Below are 20,260 nucleotides of genomic sequence, written 5' to 3' on the forward strand. Positions count from 1 at the left end.
CTGGGTATCCGTATCCGTATCCTGCAGGAATCGAAAAGTTCAAAGATCATGGAATCGTTCAAGAACATGGTACCCCAGTTCGCCACCGTCATCCGCGAGGGCGAGAAACTCACGCTGCGCGCTGAGGATCTCGTCCTGGGCGATGTCGTTGAGGTGAAGTTCGGCGACCGTATCCCCGCTGACATCCGCATCATCGAGGCGCGCACCTTCAAGGTGGACAACTCCTCGCTGACCGGCGAGTCGGAGCCGCAGTCCCGCGGCGCCGAGTTCACCCATGAGAATCCGCTGGAGACCAAGAATCTGGCCTTCTTCTCCACCAACGCCGTCGAGGGCACTGCCAAGGGTGTGGTCATCAGCTGTGGCGATCACACCGTCATGGGCCGCATTGCTGGCCTCGCCTCCGGCCTGGACACCGGCGAGACGCCCATTGCCAAGGAGATCCACCATTTCATCCACCTGATCACCGGCGTGGCCGTGTTCCTGGGCGTCACCTTCTTCGTGATCGCCTTCATCCTGGGCTACCACTGGCTGGACGCCGTCATCTTCTTGATCGGCATCATTGTCGCCAACGTGCCCGAGGGCCTGCTGGCCACCGTCACCGTGTGCCTGACCCTCACCGCCAAGCGCATGGCCTCCAAGAACTGTCTGGTGAAGAATCTGGAGGCCGTGGAGACCCTGGGCTCCACATCGACCATCTGCTCCGACAAGACCGGCACCCTCACCCAGAACCGAATGACGGTCGCTCACATGTGGTTCGACAATCAGATCATCGAGGCCGACACCACCGAGGATCAGTCGGGTGTTCAATACGATAGAACCAGCCCTGGCTTCAAGGCGCTCTCTCGCATTGCCACTCTCTGTAACCGTGCCGAGTTCAAGGGCGGCCAAGACGGCGTCCCAATCCTCAAGAAGGAGGTCAGTGGAGATGCCTCCGAGGCTGCTCTGCTCAAGTGCATGGAACTGGCCCTGGGCGACGTGATGAACATTCGCAAGCGCAACAAGAAGATCGCCGAGGTGCCGTTCAACTCCACCAACAAGTACCAGGTGTCCATTCACGAGAACGAGGATGCCAACGATCCGCGTTACCTGCTCGTAATGAAGGGAGCTCCCGAGCGCATCCTGGAGCGCTGCTCCACTATCTTCATCAACGGCAAGGAGAAGGTTCTGGACGAGGAGATGAAGGAGGCGTTCAACAATGCCTACATGGAACTCGGAGGACTGGGTGAGCGTGTGCTCGGCTTCTGTGACTTTATGCTGCCCTCCGACAAGTATCCCTCCGGCTTCAAGTTCAACACCGACGACATTAACTTCCCCATCGATAATCTGCGTTTCGTCGGTCTCATGTCCATGATTGATCCTCCCCGTGCCGCCGTGCCCGATGCCGTGGCCAAGTGCCGATCGGCCGGCATCAAGGTCATCATGGTTACCGGCGATCACCCGATCACTGCCAAGGCCATCGCCAAGTCCGTCGGCATCATCTCCGAGGGCAACGAGACCGTCGAGGACATTGCCCAGCGGCTGAACATCCCCATCTCAGAGGTGAATCCCCGCGAGGCCAAGGCCGCCGTTGTCCACGGCGCCGAGCTGCGCGATGTGTCCAGCGACCAGCTGGATGAGATCCTGCGCTACCACACCGAGATCGTCTTCGCCCGTACGTCGCCCCAGCAGAAACTGATCATCGTCGAGGGTTGCCAGCGCATGGGCGCCATTGTGGCCGTGACTGGTGATGGTGTCAACGATTCGCCAGCCCTGAAGAAGGCTGATATTGGTGTTGCCATGGGTATCGCCGGTTCTGATGTGTCCAAGCAGGTAAGAGAATCAGTTTATAGTAGTTCTAGTTGATCCGGAGTGAAAATATCACAAAAATTGGCCATCAATTCAAATGAAGGAAATTCAATTTAAATTTACAAACCGTGATATTTCTCTTACCTAAACACTTGCAATTTCATATTAACATATTATATGGTTTTTTATCAAAGCGTTAGGCTATGTTTCTTATTATAACCCAAGAACGGATTTTGTTAAAAACGTCTTTAATGTCTTTAAGTATGGGAAAGTACACCATCTTATTTTCCTTTCTGCATGAGCTCATGTTTTTGGTTTATGACAGTCAGTTGTTGTAAGTGAGCGATGGCGCAATATGGATTTGAGATATTATTGCATTTTCCGCGAATGCCCAAATTAATTATGTATGTGATCCTGCGCAGGCTGCTGACATGATTCTGCTGGACGACAACTTCGCCTCCATTGTGACTGGTGTGGAGGAGGGTCGCCTGATCTTCGATAACCTGAAGAAGTCCATTGCCTACACCCTGACCTCCAACATTCCCGAAATCTCGCCCTTCCTGGCCTTCATCCTCTGCGACATACCACTGCCACTGGGAACCGTGACTATTCTGTGCATCGATCTGGGCACTGACATGGTGAGTTTTGTCCTCCACCCAATCCCCCGTCGAAGATTAAAGTTAATGTTGCAATTAAGTCAGTACCATTCGAACAAGTTAAATGTTAAAGTTGTAGCCCACCCCAGTTAATTGTTAAGAACTAGCCTGTTTTGTTAAACACTCTGAACTCTGACCGTAACTTGTGCGGCTGACTGTTCACTGCACTGGCGATCAGATTCCTGCCATTTCGCTGGCCTACGAGGGACCCGAGGCGGACATCATGAAGCGCCGGCCGCGCAATCCGGAGATCGATAACCTGGTCAACGAGAGGTAACCGCGCCAGCCTCTCCATCCAGTTGAAGCCACAGCTTGAGAACTCCGCCAGTGCTAGGCTATCTATATATTTACCTATCTATCGAGTAGTTTAAGTGCTCTATCTCATGACCCGACCTCTAGCTACCCACAGATCTAGGCCGAAATCGAAACCAAAACCGAATTGAATTGAATTAATGGATTTGAAATTGTGTAAACCGTTGCTAATGTAACTACCTGCCATAATCCAATACCTAGGTGCCAGCCATTTCATTGGCCTACGAACACGCCGAAGCCGATATTATGAAGCGTCCGCCACGTGACCCCTTCAACGATAAATTAGTGAACTCAAGGTGCCAATCAAGTCAATTTATACCCCACACTAATACACACACACCACACACACTCACCAGCCCACTAATCTCAACCACTAAAAAATTAAAAATCAAGACTGAAGTAAAGAAAAGCGCAAATCAAGAGAAAACCATATAACTATAGCATATGTCTTATGTGTATGTGGCTGGATTGTACTAGAATAAGATGGCCTAAACGAAAAGCAGCGCAAACATCTAACAAAGCCGTTGACACGTTTATGGCTTACTAACTGCCCAACTTACTCCTAAGAATGTTATCACTCGTACATGGCCACCACACCAGCTTTACTCTCAGATCTCATCTCTGTAGCATATGTCCATTCGGTGGCAGATCGCTCGTCATGCATATAACCATCTATACATAAATACATCTGCTCTGTACATTTCAAGTACAAGTTTCCATTTCCATCGCTCTTAAGTTCCGAGCCCAAAAAGTTATATATAAAATGTATACATACGCATATAACTGTTTCCACTTGTACAATTCAATCATCCCGACTCTGAATCTCTAGCCCAAAATTGAATACCGACCTCATCAGCCATACTCTAAATGCTCTAAATGTTAATTGGTGTGCGTCGTATTTCGTTATTCTCTCACAAAAATAAAAAATCAGATACATATCGCTCACGATTTTCGTTTTGTGGTGTAACTAACACTGAGTTAACCGTAAGATCCACCCCTCGACGTTATTTGAATTAGACAAATTGATTGGCATTTGTAATGGATTTTTAGTTTGTAAAACTTGGCAAAATTTCAATATCAAAATTACCAATTGCACACGATTTGTAGCAACTAACCCGAAATTGATCCCATTTGATTTTGTTTCATGATTTAAATCGAGAATTTTCATTACCTTATGTTTAACTCTGTTCGTCACTCCACACCCCAACCATTGCCCAATAAGTCTTTGCAGCAGCCTAAGTTCGATTTAAGGGGGGTTTATAAGTTATGCAATTTAGCCTGTAAGATATACCCATATCCCAAATGAATCAGCGGTCGATCCCTCAGCTCAGCGGATTTTTCAGAGTTTTTTGTGAAACCATCCAAGGCAGATGTTCAAGCAGAAGCGAGTTTATGTTCCCATAATTTATCGTACTTAATTTCATTTATTTTTTTCCACTTCAACCAACTACCAACCGATAACCAACCCACAACAAACGATCGTTCGCACGTTTAGGTGCCAGCCATTTCCTTAGCTTATGAGACGGCTGAATCCGATATTATGAAACGCCAGCCGAGGAATCCCTTCCAAGATAAACTGGTCAACGAAAGGTAAAGTTTCGCTCTGTGCTGATCTGCAATCAATTACAACAATTACCAGAACAACCAACAACTATCAACCAACCAACCTACCAAAACAAACATCAGCAAGAATTGAATTTCGAACTAAAGTAAAAGACACATATCCGAACGCAAATCAAGATTTTGCATCTTCTGCAACTCTATGAACCACCATAAATAATTCCTCTTTCTCACGCAATGAAAAGCAAATTGAATACCATTGAACCTAATTTGTACTTTGGACGGCCAAAGTCTTTAAAGCAAGCATAAAATCAAAGTACGCTTTCTTTCTATCTTTCAAGTCGAAGATAATTGAAATCATTTTACTCTATTTATCTCTATATTATCCGCTATACCTCTGTCTTTCTATATACTAACTAAAATATTTTAAAATAGCTTAAGTATTCCTTGGTTGAATGTTGATTATTTGGATTAACTCCACAAATGTTTTCCATGTTTTATGTTAAATGTTTTATTTGGTAGCTTTTCGTTCGATTTCTGTTTGATGTTCCCTTATTTACTTGAACATTCTTCAGATTCTTCTAGTCTCTGATATTTCCGATCAGATAGTAACAAAGTAAAGCTCAAAACGATTAGTATTCTGGATTTATACATAACTATTATACTGTAATTGGTTCAAGGTGCGTTCTTAGAGAATCCGCCAACTTTTCTTATAAGATATTTCCTAAGCACACTTTAATCACTGGGCCTAAAGGTCCAATGGATATCATATATAATGTTTTTTTAGAAAGATCTTTGAACAATACTTTAAGTATGTTTTCCTTTTGTATTTTCTTCGTACGTTTGGAATTTTGTAAGATTTTTGATTTGTTTATGCAGTCGTGCAATATATCCTTTTATTATACGCTGATAAATGTAATTGTAATCATAACTACATATATTTAGCTTCATAATAATTATATAATCTCAATAGAATTTTTCCAACTCATTATAAGTTTTTAACAATGAAGACACACGGAATAACAAATTCTTCGGATGCCATTCGGCCAACGTCTCTATTGCACTTGAAATATTTAAAGATTGAACATTCGATTAGGAATCTTTTCCCGTTAGCCAGAAAATCAGTTAGTTTGCCCTTCACTTTTCTGCTTATTTTGGTAAACTTTCGCTCTCTCTTTCACTTTTTCTCTTTATCTACAATGATCCTGAGGTGCTTGGAAAAACAACTTTGGGTCATAAAAACTTTTCGTATGACATCTGAATTTATTGTTTCCGATACCGGAAATATGCTTAAACTCTTTTATTCTTATTCGTTGATAACCTGGTTTATTGATTTTGGATTTATGTTATACTGTAGAAGTTCTACAGATCTTTGTTTATATGTTTTGTTTGAAGACCCCTTTATTTGCGGTGCGAAGGTAAGTGGCGATCATGTTGTTTTCTAGAAGCTCAGGGCACAGCTCAGAGAAAATGTTCCCATTGCTCTGAGTTTCCTTTTCGTGGGTTAATGATAGATTTTTTCAATCCTGAAACAGATCTTTTCCATCTTAGTTCTTAACTCTATGCTAGAGCAGGCCTATTATTAATTTAGAGAGTCTGTATATTGTATCGAACATATGTACGTTTCTACTATTTCTACACTATTATTATCGGTAGATAAAACTTCGATCTCGACATCAATTCATTCACGACTCTCTTCTACTTAGAGTCTACTCGAATCATTCAGCACATTCAATCAATCAGTCAGTCAAGAGTTTGTCCTATATATTTTCTACCAACTCTCAATCAGCCATTCATTGAAACGTCTTCTTTTGAGTTGTAGTTGACCGACACTCACACAAACCTCCTTCAAAAGCAATCGAACTCAATCAAAAACCAGGCTAAAATTGTCCTTTAGTAATAATGATACATACATAACGACCTAGCGCAATTTAAGCTCTAAGCCATTCTTAAACACCCTATAACTGTGCATTTAACTACCTACCTACTGTTTACTATATATCGATTTTACTGTTACTGGGTGCTCTATGCTCTTTCTGCCCTAGATTAGATTTAGCTTCGTAAGTACGCGGGAGCTAACAAAAAAAAAAAACACAGAGATACTATAATACTTTTAAACATGCAACAACAGATACCAAATGTTGGTACTACTTGACACAGCCTCCCGCCCTCCCCTCAGAACTCTATCTATCTATTACGATCTATTAGTGAATATTAATTAGCGTATAAAGAACAAGTATTTATTATTCGCCCGCAAGCATATCTATATAAATCTTTTATACAAATATTTTTATATATATTTGTAAACTTTAATCGGATTTTCCTTTGTATTTCCCTACATTCTTTCAACTCTTGTTATGTCTTTCTTTTGATTACCAAACAACCAAACTAACAAATTGCAACTTGCACAAATACCGATAACCGAACAATCAATAACCATTATTGCCATATACCGCAAGATTCCGGCCATTTCACTCGCTTACGAGCAAGCCGAGAGCGATATTATGAAGCGTCAGCCGAGAGATCCGTATCGCGACAACTTGGTGAACCGCAGGTCAGGAAAACTTAACGCTAAGGTTTTATAACAAAAAAAAAAAACAAAAAACTCCAATATCCAAGTGTTAACCGTCTTTTAGTTGATTAGTTAAGAACTAGAAAATGAACAAACATGCAAACATCTTTTACTTTACCAACTTTGAACTTTGTTTGATGTGTTGTGGTCGCGTTTCTTGCATCGTAATTCGGCCAACAATTAAGCAATAGATCAACCGATCATCAACCAGTCTATATCAATCAATAGATCGAATGCTAAATTCCAAATTTCACACAGAAACTTTTGCGACTGTTTGTTCGTTTGCTGATGCGTTCCTGCGTTTTTCTTTGTTTAAAATTAAATTCCACACTTTTGAAAATCAAAAAAAAAAAAAACAAAAAAATTACTATTTTTCTACGGTTTTGTGTTTCACATAGTTTTCTTCCGTTCCTGTTGCTATGTGACATCCTTATGATTTCCGTTTCCGTTCTGAAACTCTCAATGTGGAATGAATTATCTTTCTTATACTCTGGAAACAAGAAAAACAAATTTAAAATTACCCTCTTCAAAACTTTGGTTATAATTTACGATTCTTGATCTTTATTGTATTTGATTTGATATGAAATAACCCCTTTATGTATCCCTCACTTAAATCCCTAAATCTAAGTGTTACATTTGTGGTGTGTTACTCGCACAACAAACTTCGATCCTTACACAGATTTATTGTGTGTGTTAATCTATTCAGGAACTAAATTCGTATCAGATTCAAAGTGTCTGTTTTGCAAACCGTAGTGCCACAAAGAATTAACGCCCAACAGCTGCTTCTAGAGAATTTAACGAAGTTAGTTCAAAGAAAAACGCTCGCTCGCTCCAACGCTCACCTGCATAAACTATAAACAATAAACAAGAAACACAGAGAACACACAACAAAACATCAAACAATCGAGCTCTATTAAGTGGATGTATGTCCACCAGCTCAAAGACAAGAAAAAGACTGAATTTTACCATAAACCCCACAAAACGAAGCTTCTGCCGTTACTCTTAGACCAGTTAGTGCGTTATTTGTAGATGAGTTTGTTCGAGCCAACGACAAAAAGAAAATCGCTTCAGTTGTGTTCTAGATACACCATATGATCGTTATATACCAAATATATACTTAGACTTGTTCCGAAATCTGGTTCCAAGTGCCAAGTCGCGGTAAGTCTGAATGTGAGGGAGGTTGTCCTAAAAATAGGTAAAACTTGATAACCTTACAACAATGGCAACGGAGATTTGTTATAATTTTTTGTGTGCAATACTCTTACGTGTTCATATCTCTTAAGTTTGTGTTTAAGTGTAAGTTTATTATTGCGTTTATGTTTTATGTTGATTTCGATCGAAACTTCCTTAAACGTAAGTAAACGAAAAGGTCGTAGAGCTGCATTCGCCTATCGTAGTTATAATGGCACGCTTCAATGTCTTGCATGTTTAGATCTAGCACTGTATGTCCTGTATTTAGCCGCATGTTCACTTAGCATTAACAATGACTTTGCTTTTCACATCCACATCCAATGCAAAATGTAAGAAAGCCAAACAATACAATGAAATTCAAACGATTCCGCCTTCACGCTTCTTGTCCAGTATAAATAGAACGATTTGCTTTTGCGCGCTCTTAAGATAAACGAATCTTTAACAAACAACAGCTGATTGAAATGAGATTCGCTCAGACACTATCCACGCTATATAGAGTAAAGTCTAACACCATTAAATCTAAACGATAAACATTCATTGCTTAAACAATCCCTAAAAGAGCTTCAAGGTAAAGTGGCACTAACACCAATCTAACTGACTAACCCCGAGTACGGATTAGTACTCGGATCGAGGACTCTGAACGGACAGTGGCGGTCCTTGGGCAGGGTTTTTGTTCCTCCCTAAGTGTTTTGTGATTGTTGTACGTGTGTTCTTCCGTTCTATCTTCCTGTGTGCAAATGTTTACCGCTTAATTTCAAGCATTTGTTGCCCCTCTGCCCTAAACTTACCCTATCGACGACAAACAAAAACCTTGGCCAAGCCGCGCATGTTCCTGTTTCTGTCCGTTGCCCGAATCTTTGCCGCTAGCCAAACCGTAAAGAAAAGTGTCTTGCGTCCTGAAAAACAAACCAAACCCCACACAAAAAGAAAAAAAAAAGTGTAGCCTGCTTTTGAGAGTTGTCTAACGAGATCTGCTTATTTCTCCCCACTTCCACCTCACCCCCGCCCCCTTAACTAACCCAGGTTGATTTCCATGGCCTACGGACAGATCGGTATGATCCAGGCCGCCGCCGGCTTCTTTGTATACTTCGTCATCATGGCTGAGAACGGCTTCTTGCCCAAGAAACTGTTTGGCATTCGTAAGATGTGGGACTCGAAGGCTGTCAACGATCTAACTGACTCCTACGGACAAGAATGGGTAAGTTGAGAATTTAAAACAGGGGTGCTCAAAATTGGCTTACGGCAGTGCCCTTACCAACACAATTAAAAGAAAATCACACGCACGTAAGTAACGGCTCACACACAGTCATGAAAAAGACAACAACACTTCGCACTGTGAGTTGAGGAGAAAAAAAAGTTCAATGGAATTTGTTGTTGGCTTGGCTCGCTCTTATCTATTACGGACAGCGACACAAAGAGGACTCGGGGTGTGCATAGGCAAGCGTTGCGAGTGCACTGCCGTATGCTTAGTGCTATTACAAAAACAATTGTGCTCGTGTGCCATAGGACTGAGCATCCCTGATATAAAATATTTAATCAATTGGTTCAACGATCAGAAAGGATTGTTGATTTCTTTGCCTTCAAACCAAAATATAGTGAAACAATTCTGATTAAATTTTCTTTATTCCTTGTAGACCTACCGCGACCGCAAGACCTTGGAGTACACCTGCCACACGGCCTTCTTCATCTCGATTGTGGTTGTGCAATGGGCCGATCTGATCATCTGTAAGACGCGTCGTAACTCGATCTTCCAGCAGGGCATGCGCAACTGGGCTTTGAACTTTGGCCTGGTCTTTGAAACCGTGCTGGCCGCGTTCCTCTCGTACTGCCCGGGCATGGAGAAGGGTCTGCGCATGTACCCCCTGAAGTGAGTGATCTAGAGGGGAAATCCTAAAAAAAATATATATAATGATCTTATTCCCAAACCTATAGACTCGTCTGGTGGTTCCCGGCTATTCCATTTGCGCTGGCCATCTTCATCTATGACGAGACCCGTCGCTTCTACTTGCGTCGCAACCCCGGAGGCTGGTTGGAGCAGGAGACATACTATTAAACACCCACTCTGCTACACTCCCACATGCCCACACACACACACACACACAGAGACACAAAGAAACACCACACCCAGAGAAACCAACACCCACAAACACCTACAAACCATGGAGAGCAACAAATAGTAATGTTTATGAACCACAAAACCCACACAACCACAGTAATAGCAACAGCAGCAGCAGCAGCAACGGCAACAACAACAGCTACGGCTACAAAAAGCTACAGCAAGAACATATTACAATATATTTTATTTTTTTAATTTAATTATTTAAAGTAAACGAGGAGAAACAAAAATGCAAGCGATAATTATTTTAAACGTTAAGTAAATTTAAATTATAAATTAAAGCTAAAAATAAGATTTAAATAAAGTATAAATGAAAACAAAAACAAATAAACAAAACGAACAACAATTTCGAAGAAACACCAATCACAACCAGACAGAAGCAAGAACAAGAACAAATACAACCAGTAACTAAGCAAAACAGTAACAACACCATGTTTTTAGTAAAATTATTAACGTAACGAACTGGATGAATCGATTATTTAAGCAGAGGCTTATCGAAACAATAAAAAGATCCCAAAATAAAGCTTAATGCATTCACACACACACTCGCACAGACACACTCACAAACTCTTACACACACACACACCGATACACAACGCATGACGAGACAAAGTATATAAGAAGTTTAGAGAAATTATAAAACGAAGTAATAAAAAAGTAAAAGAGGAAAGAAAACAATGAAAAACCTAGCGTAGTTACCAAATAAGCCGTGAAGAGTAAACCCCAATAAAAACCACAACAACAACAACCAAAAACAAAACAAAAGAAACAGAAATTAATTTGCAAAACTTGTGTGTGTAAACGCAGCTTAGCGCAGAAGAACGAAATATATATATAAACAGAAAAACAACCACAAGAAATGTGAACACGAGGAATATAATTGTTTATATATATACACACATATATTATATGGAAATTTGATTATATAAATGGAGCTATACAATACACCAAAAAAACCAAAATTGAAACCATAACGAAATCGACCGATCTGCACTTGGTATTTCGCCAGAGAGCCGGAGATGGGTCTCCGAGCAATATTTGGAGGCCCGCCGGCGATTCGCGGAGAATCTGCAGAGAAGAATTTGTTAAAATCTAAAAAAAAACCAACTAAATGTTTATAAATAAACCCCTTAAAACAATTGACATGCAATATTATGCTTTGTGTGCATTTAAGCCCAAAAGAACCGATGCAGAGATACGGCGGGGTTAAGTCCCCCCTTATCGATATCGAGATACAGATACCTAGGCCCAGAATGAAAAACAAAACGAAACCGAAAACCAAAACCAAAACAGAATAATAACAGAAGCGCCCACAAAATAAATGTTTGTAAGTTTTACACGGCACAGCGCCCCAAAATGGGGCAAGCCCAAGGCAGTATTGTGTTTACTTTTTCCTTGATTGTTTTTTATCGCTTTCCCCGCCCACACACACGCCCCCAAGAACAAACACACGAACGGTTGAGCGGTCAAATTGTTGGCCACCGCATTGAAATTCAACGAATTAAAAAGCTTGGCATTGTCGTTATCAAATGAGTGGGTCTGACAAAGCGGCTAGGGCTAATTGGGAATTTCAAATTGTGAATTGTGAAAAATGATAGAAATCAGAAGGTGATATTCGGATACGCGGATATTCGGATATTCAAATACTCAACAAGCTCGGCTAGACCGACAGTCACACCCACGCAGAGAGATATCCCCAGACATTCGAGTTTAATTCGCTGCAGTTTTCGTTTTCCAACTGTCTTGTTTTCTAACTTAGTGAAGATGATCATTAGCATTGGAGATAACGATAATTATGGCATGTTAGTTATGAAAGAAAATGAAAAACTAAACAAAATTATTATTATTAGTTGTTAACAAATTATATTGAGTAATTAATAATATTGATCGATGGATGCTGATGTGAAAGAGATATGATACTAAACTAAAACGAAGCAAAACAAAAACCAAACGAGGACAAAAACAAAAGATAAATAACTCATAATAATGACTACAAATATTTATAAACAAATGCAGAATTATATAAACGTTCGATGGTAAAAGCAAGAACTTGAAACAAAAAGAAAAAAACCACAACAAATTTGTCAACAACACGCAGAAGTAAAAATTTGCATGTAACAACAAAACAATGAGTAAACATTTTTAATTTTTTGTTCTTTCGCCCTCCGCTGTAAATGTATTTGTAGATTTAAACAATGATTAAAATAAAAAACTACATAAATAAAACTTAAAAAAAACAAATTGAAGATGTTTTATTTTAAGAGATAATTATTTGTGGGATTTTTGGAAATGCCTAGTGGATTAATATCAGGTATTTTACCTCTGAAATACTTAAACGACAGCATAAAATTAAGAAATTTGAAATAAAAGGAAGAATTTTATGGATATGAAATTCGCGACTGATGTAAGAATAAATTTGTTATTCGGATAACGTGCCATGATTTTATGATTGCATTAATTCATTCATTGAATTGAATTGTCGTGCCAAATAATCATACTCACTCAAAAAATCGCGACATTTTTATGCCTACACACAAGCTGGAGGCTATAAACATAAATATATTGCTCATACGCCCCGTGTGCACCCCTGCCGAATAAGTTCGTGTCCGTAACGAATACAAATAGAAAAGCGGACAAAAAAAATGAAAGCCAAATAGAAAAGCAGGAAAAGGTTGTGAACACACACTTGCAAACCCCCGTTGTGTGTGTAATAATGGCAATACTTGTTTGTCGGTGTGTTCGTATTTACGACTGTACTTACAGCAATGGCAGGCAGCGTTCGCTTCTTTTTCGCTGCTGCTGCTGGTGATGTTGCCATTGCTACGTCTATACGGCTGTGAGGCTATGGCCTATTGTCGCGGCAGGTCTCTCAGGGGCGAAATGGGAGGTCGCTGCGACAGCGGCAACATTTGGGTCTTATTAATTTCCGTTTTGCTTATTTATTTTTACGACGCCTCGCACAGCTCACAGTTCGCAGCCCACCAGCCGTCGGGGTCCCCAAACGCATACGCAGACGCCATCGCAGAAAGAAAATTTGTTCGGGATTCCATCTTTGAAGGCACTGCGATGCCCTACGAAAATAAAGATGGGCTTCTTCTATTCAAGAACTAGTCACATCTTTTTATACAACAATAATTAATTTTTGGTTAATTTCTAAAAAATCATTTTATTTAAAATAGTCACAGAAAGAAAACTATTGTTAAATAAAACCTATACTATTGAGTATCAAATTAATAATTTCAAAAGTATTAAAATTATCAAAAGAATAGAATTCAAACTACGAAGTATAATATATTCCAAAGAATAATTACGTATTTATTATTTATACCTTAGACTTGATATATAATGAATAATTCAGATACTTGACCGAGAAATCTGTAGACATGTAGCTGAATTGAGAGACAAGCTAAAATTGCGTAATTAACTAAATGTAAATTATACAGAGGAAAGCAATTTTTCCGGTTATACGCCCACCAATTAAGTTATTTTTAAAAGTTGACTACATAGATTAAGGCTTTAAAATCTTAACTGAGGAGTAGTTTTACAATATATACTAGATCTCTAGCAGAAACCCGTATTATTCGAAGGTATCAAACAAATAGGGATTTTTAGAATTTGTTTTTCAAAAAGAACACTAGCATTCCAACGATTTTGGTTGAATGGGATTTCTATAACATGCGTACGAGGGAACGGACAGAAATGTAATTCAGATACATTATAATTTTCGTTGTTTTTACAGCCTACTGCTAAATTGCCAAATGTTTAATTGGAATTTGTAATAAGATAAATCGTTTGAATGATTTTTCGCATTATAATTTATTAGATACCAGTGTAATATATTCCAATGGTAACATTTCTCATTAATCACAATATCAATATTTTAGCGGCGGTTTTTAATTTATAAGAACCTGACTTTTATTTGTGTTTATTGCCGATAGACTCTTTGTACAATAAAGGGTATATGAAGACTCAGCAGCAACTTTTTTTCCAACCGACTTAACACGGGCGTCAAAAACTTACGCGCTTGCTTGTCTAAGACAGCGGGTGGTAGGAGGGTTATGGGGGTTCTATTTGGAGCCCCTTCCTCAACCCCTCAACCCCTAACCCCCTGCGAAATGCGCCACTGCAACGAGAGAAAGCTGGGGAAAAGAAGCCGAAAAGAGGAGAGAGGACAGAGAGAGAGCGGCGCAGTTGTTATCGCCTGGCCAGTGTTCCATTGCCGTTCCGTTCCTTATCCTGTGCACTTTCTTCCTTATCTTTCGGCTGCCCCCCACCCTCCTAGCACCGCTCTTCGTGGGCAGTTCGTGCGCCCTTCGTGCGTTCGCTCGGCTTTTCAGAGACACTCGCGATATAATGTGGCAGTCGGTTAGTGGCTCGCAGGTTAGTCTTTCATTATCCGGCGTATGAGCGTGTAACGTTTTTTCCGTGCTTTCCACACGCAGCAGCGGCAAACAACAACAACAAGAACAACAACAACGAGAACAGCAACCAAAACAATAACAACAACAGTTGAAGAGAACAGCGGCAAACGGTTTTTTTCGCTGCGCTTCTCCTATTTTAAGTGCCGAGCGTTTTACTATTTTTACTACACAGCGATACACACACAGATACACACTGCTGCATGTGTTGTGCCTGTTAATGTGTGTGTTGTATTAGCAACAACAATCGAGAAACAAAAACAAAAACAGTGTTAAATGCTAGTGAAATGATCTTCCATAAATAAATTTTGAAATAAATTCGAGAGCAAATTGAATGAAAATGCCAAGCAAGTGCAGAAGCCAAGAAAATAGCAAAAGCAGCGATGATGTTGGAGAGCCGAAACTAGGCTAAATATCTTTGCATACTTTTGGGAAAGTTGTGCGGCACATACAGACACACACACTCGCGTAGGGACAACGGCAGGACCTGCGCCTGCGGTCGCCGACATTTGAACCTGTTTTCTGACCATTGACCACCGACCTCCGACCGCCGACCGCCGGCACGTCCGCCTCTTTTCACTTTTGGCAACGGCAACGGCAACGGCAGCGCGAACTGCAGCAGCCGCTAAAAGGAGGAACGGAAAATGTGCACAAAAACGGCATAAACCCACAAAAGGCACTGGCAAAAGAGTTCAGAGTGAGTGGTGCGGTTCAACAGCCTCCGGGTGTTCGTCGTGGCAAGCTCGAAATTCGCAAATTCGGCGGCAGCTTCGTGTATCTGTGTGTCTGTATCCGTATCTGCAGCTGTAGCTGTAACTGTACTGGTAACTGGTGCATCTGTGTGCGGGCATCCTGCAGCTGCAGCTCTGCAGCGGCGAAAATTGTGTCAGCAGCATCGGCATCGGATCCTGCAGCTCGCCAGACTGGCGCCTCCATCTTCAATTGCCGGTAATGTATTCGTTTTAGCCAAGCCAGGCTCTATCGCTCATACGCCCCGTGTGCGAGTGTGGCTTAGAAATTACGCATACGCCCCGTGTGCGGCGCGGGCGGTCTTACCTTGACAACGGACGGGGACAGTCGGTCCGTGACAATTGTCAGTTTGTTTTTCCGTTTTCATTTCGTTTCGCTATCGATTAAGCCCTCTCGCCCTCCTAGCCGCCGCTTGTCTGCGAATTAGCGACAACTTCTGGGCCTTGCAGCATATGGCTTTGTCCACCGTCTTTTGTCTATCGCCTAATTGAGTCTTTTGTGCGACTCAAAAGACTGTCAGCACCGCAGAGGAAAAGAAAAACAAATGAGGAGCCTAGTTAGGGCTGACATGCCAAACAGACGTACGGACTTTATATTGCCCTACAGGTGAAACGTCTAAAAAGGGATCTAATTTTACATAACCTATCTATAGAATTTAAACAAATTACAACATTTTATAGACCTAACTTTACTGACTAGATTTTATGGAAAATCTAGTTCTTAAGCTACCAAGCTTATGACAAAGAAAAGTGTCATACTCTCTACTAGGACATCGAAAGAAAAAGGCAAGGAAAACAATCGACACGGAGGCGGGTAAACAATTGGAAAGCGGAGCACTCGCGACTCAGCCAGCCACTTGAGTTTTTTCGAGTGGTGGGTGGTTGGTGGGTGGCATTTGCCTTTGTCAATATCAGTCAAACTGTTCGCTTCACTCGCCTGACATTTGCTTACCATTCCTGTTTAGAGTTCACTTTGTGTCCCTTTGTACAAATAAATAACCATTCATTCATTCACTCGCTCGTTTATGGTAGTCCTTTCTTCGCCGCCCAATGAATGGAAGGTCGTTCCGAAAGTATTTGTCAATTGGACACAACTGGAGGATTCTCAGAAATTTCAATAGAATCGAATTGGGGATCTTAAACCTTATCAATCTAAATGGCGGCAATTAACTAGCTAATCAATCAACTACCCAAGCATCAGCATGACTCGAAGCACTCGAAAGATAAGAGCAACATGCCTGGGGCAATTTAAAATTGAGTATTCAGCTTGTTAGGCGAATAGTACATAAAATCCCGAAGAGACATGCTTTTGGGGAAATTAATTTAATGTGTGGCTCTGGCGAATTAAAAGCAACAGACCACACGGCAAAGCCGCAACACAACGCTCAGATGAAAATTCAGCGCTTTAAAGGCTTAGAGAGAAGTGGCAGGCACTCAAAGGCTTATGCCATGCATACGTAGCAGCCGCAAACAGTGGCGAAATACCAACTTTCCTATTTTTTCTATTTTTTTTCTGTGAGTGAAAAGACCAACTTTTCTAACTAACAAAAAAAAAAACCGCGCACATGTGTACACAAAAGAGGAAGAAAACTGCAAATAACAAGATTCGGTCATGTTTGATTCATGAAACCGGCAGCCACTTCCCTCACCCCAACCCCTCATCCAATTGAACAACAATGGGGAAATAAAGTTACAGTTGCAGTGGCCATGGCAACTGGAAGCCAACATTTCACACAATGGCGCAGAATCAGCAGCTTTAGCAGTTGCAGTTCTTCCGGGCCAAAAAGGAAAAAAAATAGAGCCCCCAAAAAAGCATCCTTTCGAGTGTAAAGTTGATGCAGGATTCCGCTAGCAGCAGAGTTAATCATACGTCTGACAGTAAAAAATCGCCTGCTATGTGGCAAAAAAAATAAGGAAAGCGCCAGCTTCGCTTTTCACATTTTCCTGCTAGATTTACCGTGTATGTGGCTTCAAATTGCGCATACGCCCCGTAAACCGTCGAGCTGGCCAGATCTGCAAGCGATTTGATTAAGGCCAGCGAGCCATAAAGAATGTAGAGAATTGCTGAAATAAGGCTTATTTCTAAGCCAGCCAAGTCGAGCATAAAATGCAGGCAGCTTCCTGGGGCAAAAAACAAAAAAAAAAGGCAAAGGACTCGAATACGTTTTCTCTGTAAACCGGGGAACGGCAATTAAATTGTGACGGCGATGATGGCGGAGGCGGACTCGCAGAATATATAAATTAAAAGAGATAAAAATTCCATAAAGATGACAAAAATCAAAGGGAACGAGGAAAAGGCAGAGGCAATAAATAACGGAAAAACATCTGAAAAAGAAGGACGGGAAAGGGACAGAATCACAAAATGGCGACGATGGCGTTGACAGGCGAGCCTTAAGTCAGCTTTTGTGGCGAAACAAAAGACGCGCGAAAAGAACAAGATATTGGGATATCTAAATTACCGTTGTCACGCACCTAAGCACACACACACACACACACGCACTCGCAGCACGTACACATAGAAATGTCGGCATTGTGTCAGCACGGAAACCAAAGTGAAAACCTTTCATTTCATTTTCCCCGAGTTCCATTGACTGTGCGAACAAAGGCCGAGGAAATGATAATTTTCCGCTTAACAGACACAGAAACACCCAGTGAAACCACCCTTATGTGGGATTCGGTTGTCGAAATAAATTGCCAAGAAATGAAATTGAAACGCTTTCAATTAACTCTTCGCATTGGGCTGCACTTAATCCTTGTCACATTAGCTTGAGTTCGCATTCTGGTTTCAATTAAGTCGATGTGACGCGTTCCTGAAATATTCATCGGGGGCCAAGGCAGCAAAGGGCATAATCAGGTGCGTTAAGGTGAATAATTCAAAAGTGTTGGGTGGGGGCGGTGTTGAGTGTCCCAGAGATACAAGCCGGATACAGGATAACACACATGCCAATGTCAGGAGAATCTTCATCTTCATCTGGCCCCGTTCGAACTTAATTTCCATTTCAATTTTCCCCATTCATTGAGGTCCTTACTCCGTCCTGCTCCCTGACTCCATTCGTTTCGGGACAAAACTACATGCATGCACTGAAAGAATATATTTTTAACATTTAATAACAACAACTAGATTTTAAAACAGAATTAAATTTGTAAAAGAAAGTCCCCAAAATGCATTTAAAAAATGTAAAAATTTCAATTCATTCAGCTTTTTATATTGTAAATAGGAAACAAATATATAAATGAAATTTTTGACCATTTAAGCACAATTTTTGATTGACCTCTTATACGCAGATTGCTTACTAAATTGATTTTGCTCAGTATTTTATATAGTAAGCTAGGGGGCGCCATTTTGGCTCTGTTTGCCGGCTCTAATGGATTTCTAAGGCGGAGCATAACAATTTGTTTGTGGGCCGAAACTGTTGCTCCGGCCGGGAAGTCTGCCACAATGATTATTACGATGATAACGGCGACGAAACGATGATGATGATGATGGCGATGGGATAATGTGATTTTTCCCAGCGATTTGGAGGCAGCCTGCATCATCGTTGCCGTTTTCATGCCAAGGCAGGCATACAAATTACATGACAATGGCCAAAGTTGTACAGTGTTTATCGGCTATGAGGGGCAAACGTTACCCAACTAAGCGACAGGGAAAAAAATGGCTAAAATCACTTGGCAAACTGTTTGCTCTGCTGATTGGCCACGACTTAATCAAGCTCTGCGTCAGCATTTTCATTCATTGAAAGATTGATTGATGCACTGACCGATGGCTAGTTTTTTTCCCCGCCCCCAAAAGCAAACATCTGGTCAACCATCCATCAGGGAGCAGTGTGGAATGGAGAATGGAGCCTGCTGCTGCTGACACACGGCAAATTGTCGAGTCCAGTCGCAACTCTTTGGCAACACACACACAGCTGGCATTCTTGATTCCGTTAAAGTTTTTCCTTTCCAAATGGGAAAATGGTTTGGGTTGTTGGGAAAACCCCTGCGGAAGAGAAGCCGAAGCCCGACCGCAGCAAATAGTTTGTGCCACCCATCCACTTGATATGGCAATGGCGAGCAACTTTAACAACGCTATCTAAACCAACTTTGGCATGTCAGGGCCTCGACTCCTCCTCCTCCTTCGCATTCAGCAACCCCCGCAGCTTGGAGTGAAAACTGGTTTGGGGCTATAAAATCAATAGCAGCCTTGCTGCGACATATACACACGCATATATTTATGCGGCACGCAGCTGCCTTGCCTCGTTTAGCGGGAAAACAGCTATAAATAGCTAAAATTCGGAAAACCGTAACTTCTATACTACTAAAGCTACAGACTTGTGCTGCATCTTGTTTGAAAGGTATTTTTAAATGCTATAAACGCCTTCTATATGCAATTTGTGTAAATGTAATAATTAAAAAGATATGAACAAAAGACAATTTTTTAAAACTTTTTTTTTTAGCTTTTTTTTATTTTTCTCAAAAACGGCTCTAACGATTTCCTTGAAAACTTTAAACTGTATACCCCTTGAGATTCCTTAAATTTTGGTATATAACACATTACTGTAAAAAGTCACGTTTAAAAGTTATTTTTATACGAAAATAGCCACTTTTGGCAGCTCGAACAACTAAAGCTTCCTGAGTATTGAATTTTGTGTGAGGGTATCCGAACTGTATTTTAGGGTCATGGAATCAGTAAATTTGCACTTAAGAGTTCCGTATAGGAATCTTTTGTTCTACGACTTTTGGAAAAAGCCGCTACTTTAGCGGGAAAAAAGCTAAAAATGGCTAAATTTCGTTAGTTTGTAAGTTCTACACTACAAAAGGTACAGACATGTGCCATACCTCGTTTAAAAGGTATTTTGAAATACTTTTTAACTTAATTTGTTTAAATACAATGGCTTACAAATTATGATTGACCAATTTAA

General features: G+C 41.1%; 2 protein-coding genes across 6 annotated transcripts in view; both read left to right on the forward strand.

The window, feature by feature from the left end:
* Atpalpha (sodium/potassium-transporting ATPase subunit alpha) overlaps positions 1-12,429 on the forward strand; it is a 29,792-nt gene extending 17,363 nt beyond the window's left edge. For 4 of the 5 annotated variants that reach the window (XM_017152649.3, XM_017152654.3, XM_017152652.3 and 1 more), the window contains 6 exons: positions 28-1,809; positions 2,208-2,423; positions 2,955-3,049; positions 9,100-9,274; positions 9,711-9,943; positions 10,009-12,429. In XM_017152649.3, coding sequence (XP_017008138.1) covers positions 28-1,809; positions 2,208-2,423; positions 2,955-3,049; positions 9,100-9,274; positions 9,711-9,943; positions 10,009-10,129 — 2,622 coding nt within the window. In that variant the 3' untranslated portion in view covers positions 10,130-12,429. Of the gene's footprint in view, positions 1-27; positions 1,810-2,207; positions 2,424-2,954; positions 3,050-4,248; positions 4,344-9,099; positions 9,275-9,710; positions 9,944-10,008 lie in introns of all 5 variants that reach the window. The other variant, XM_017152650.3, reaches the window with a different exon arrangement.
* Positions 12,430-15,418: 2,989 nt separating this feature from the next.
* The window catches only part of Calx (sodium/calcium exchanger 3), a 36,655-nt gene continuing 31,813 nt past the window's right edge, over positions 15,419-20,260 (forward strand). Inside the window, exon 1 of the mRNA XM_017152677.3 lies at positions 15,419-15,558. The gene's annotated coding sequence lies outside the window, so the exon portion shown is untranslated. The remainder of the gene's footprint in view (positions 15,559-20,260) is intronic.

This window comes from Drosophila takahashii, chromosome 3R, assembly GCF_030179915.1.
Source record: "Drosophila takahashii strain IR98-3 E-12201 chromosome 3R, DtakHiC1v2, whole genome shotgun sequence".
Lineage (NCBI taxonomy): Eukaryota > Metazoa > Arthropoda > Insecta > Diptera > Drosophilidae > Drosophila > Drosophila takahashii.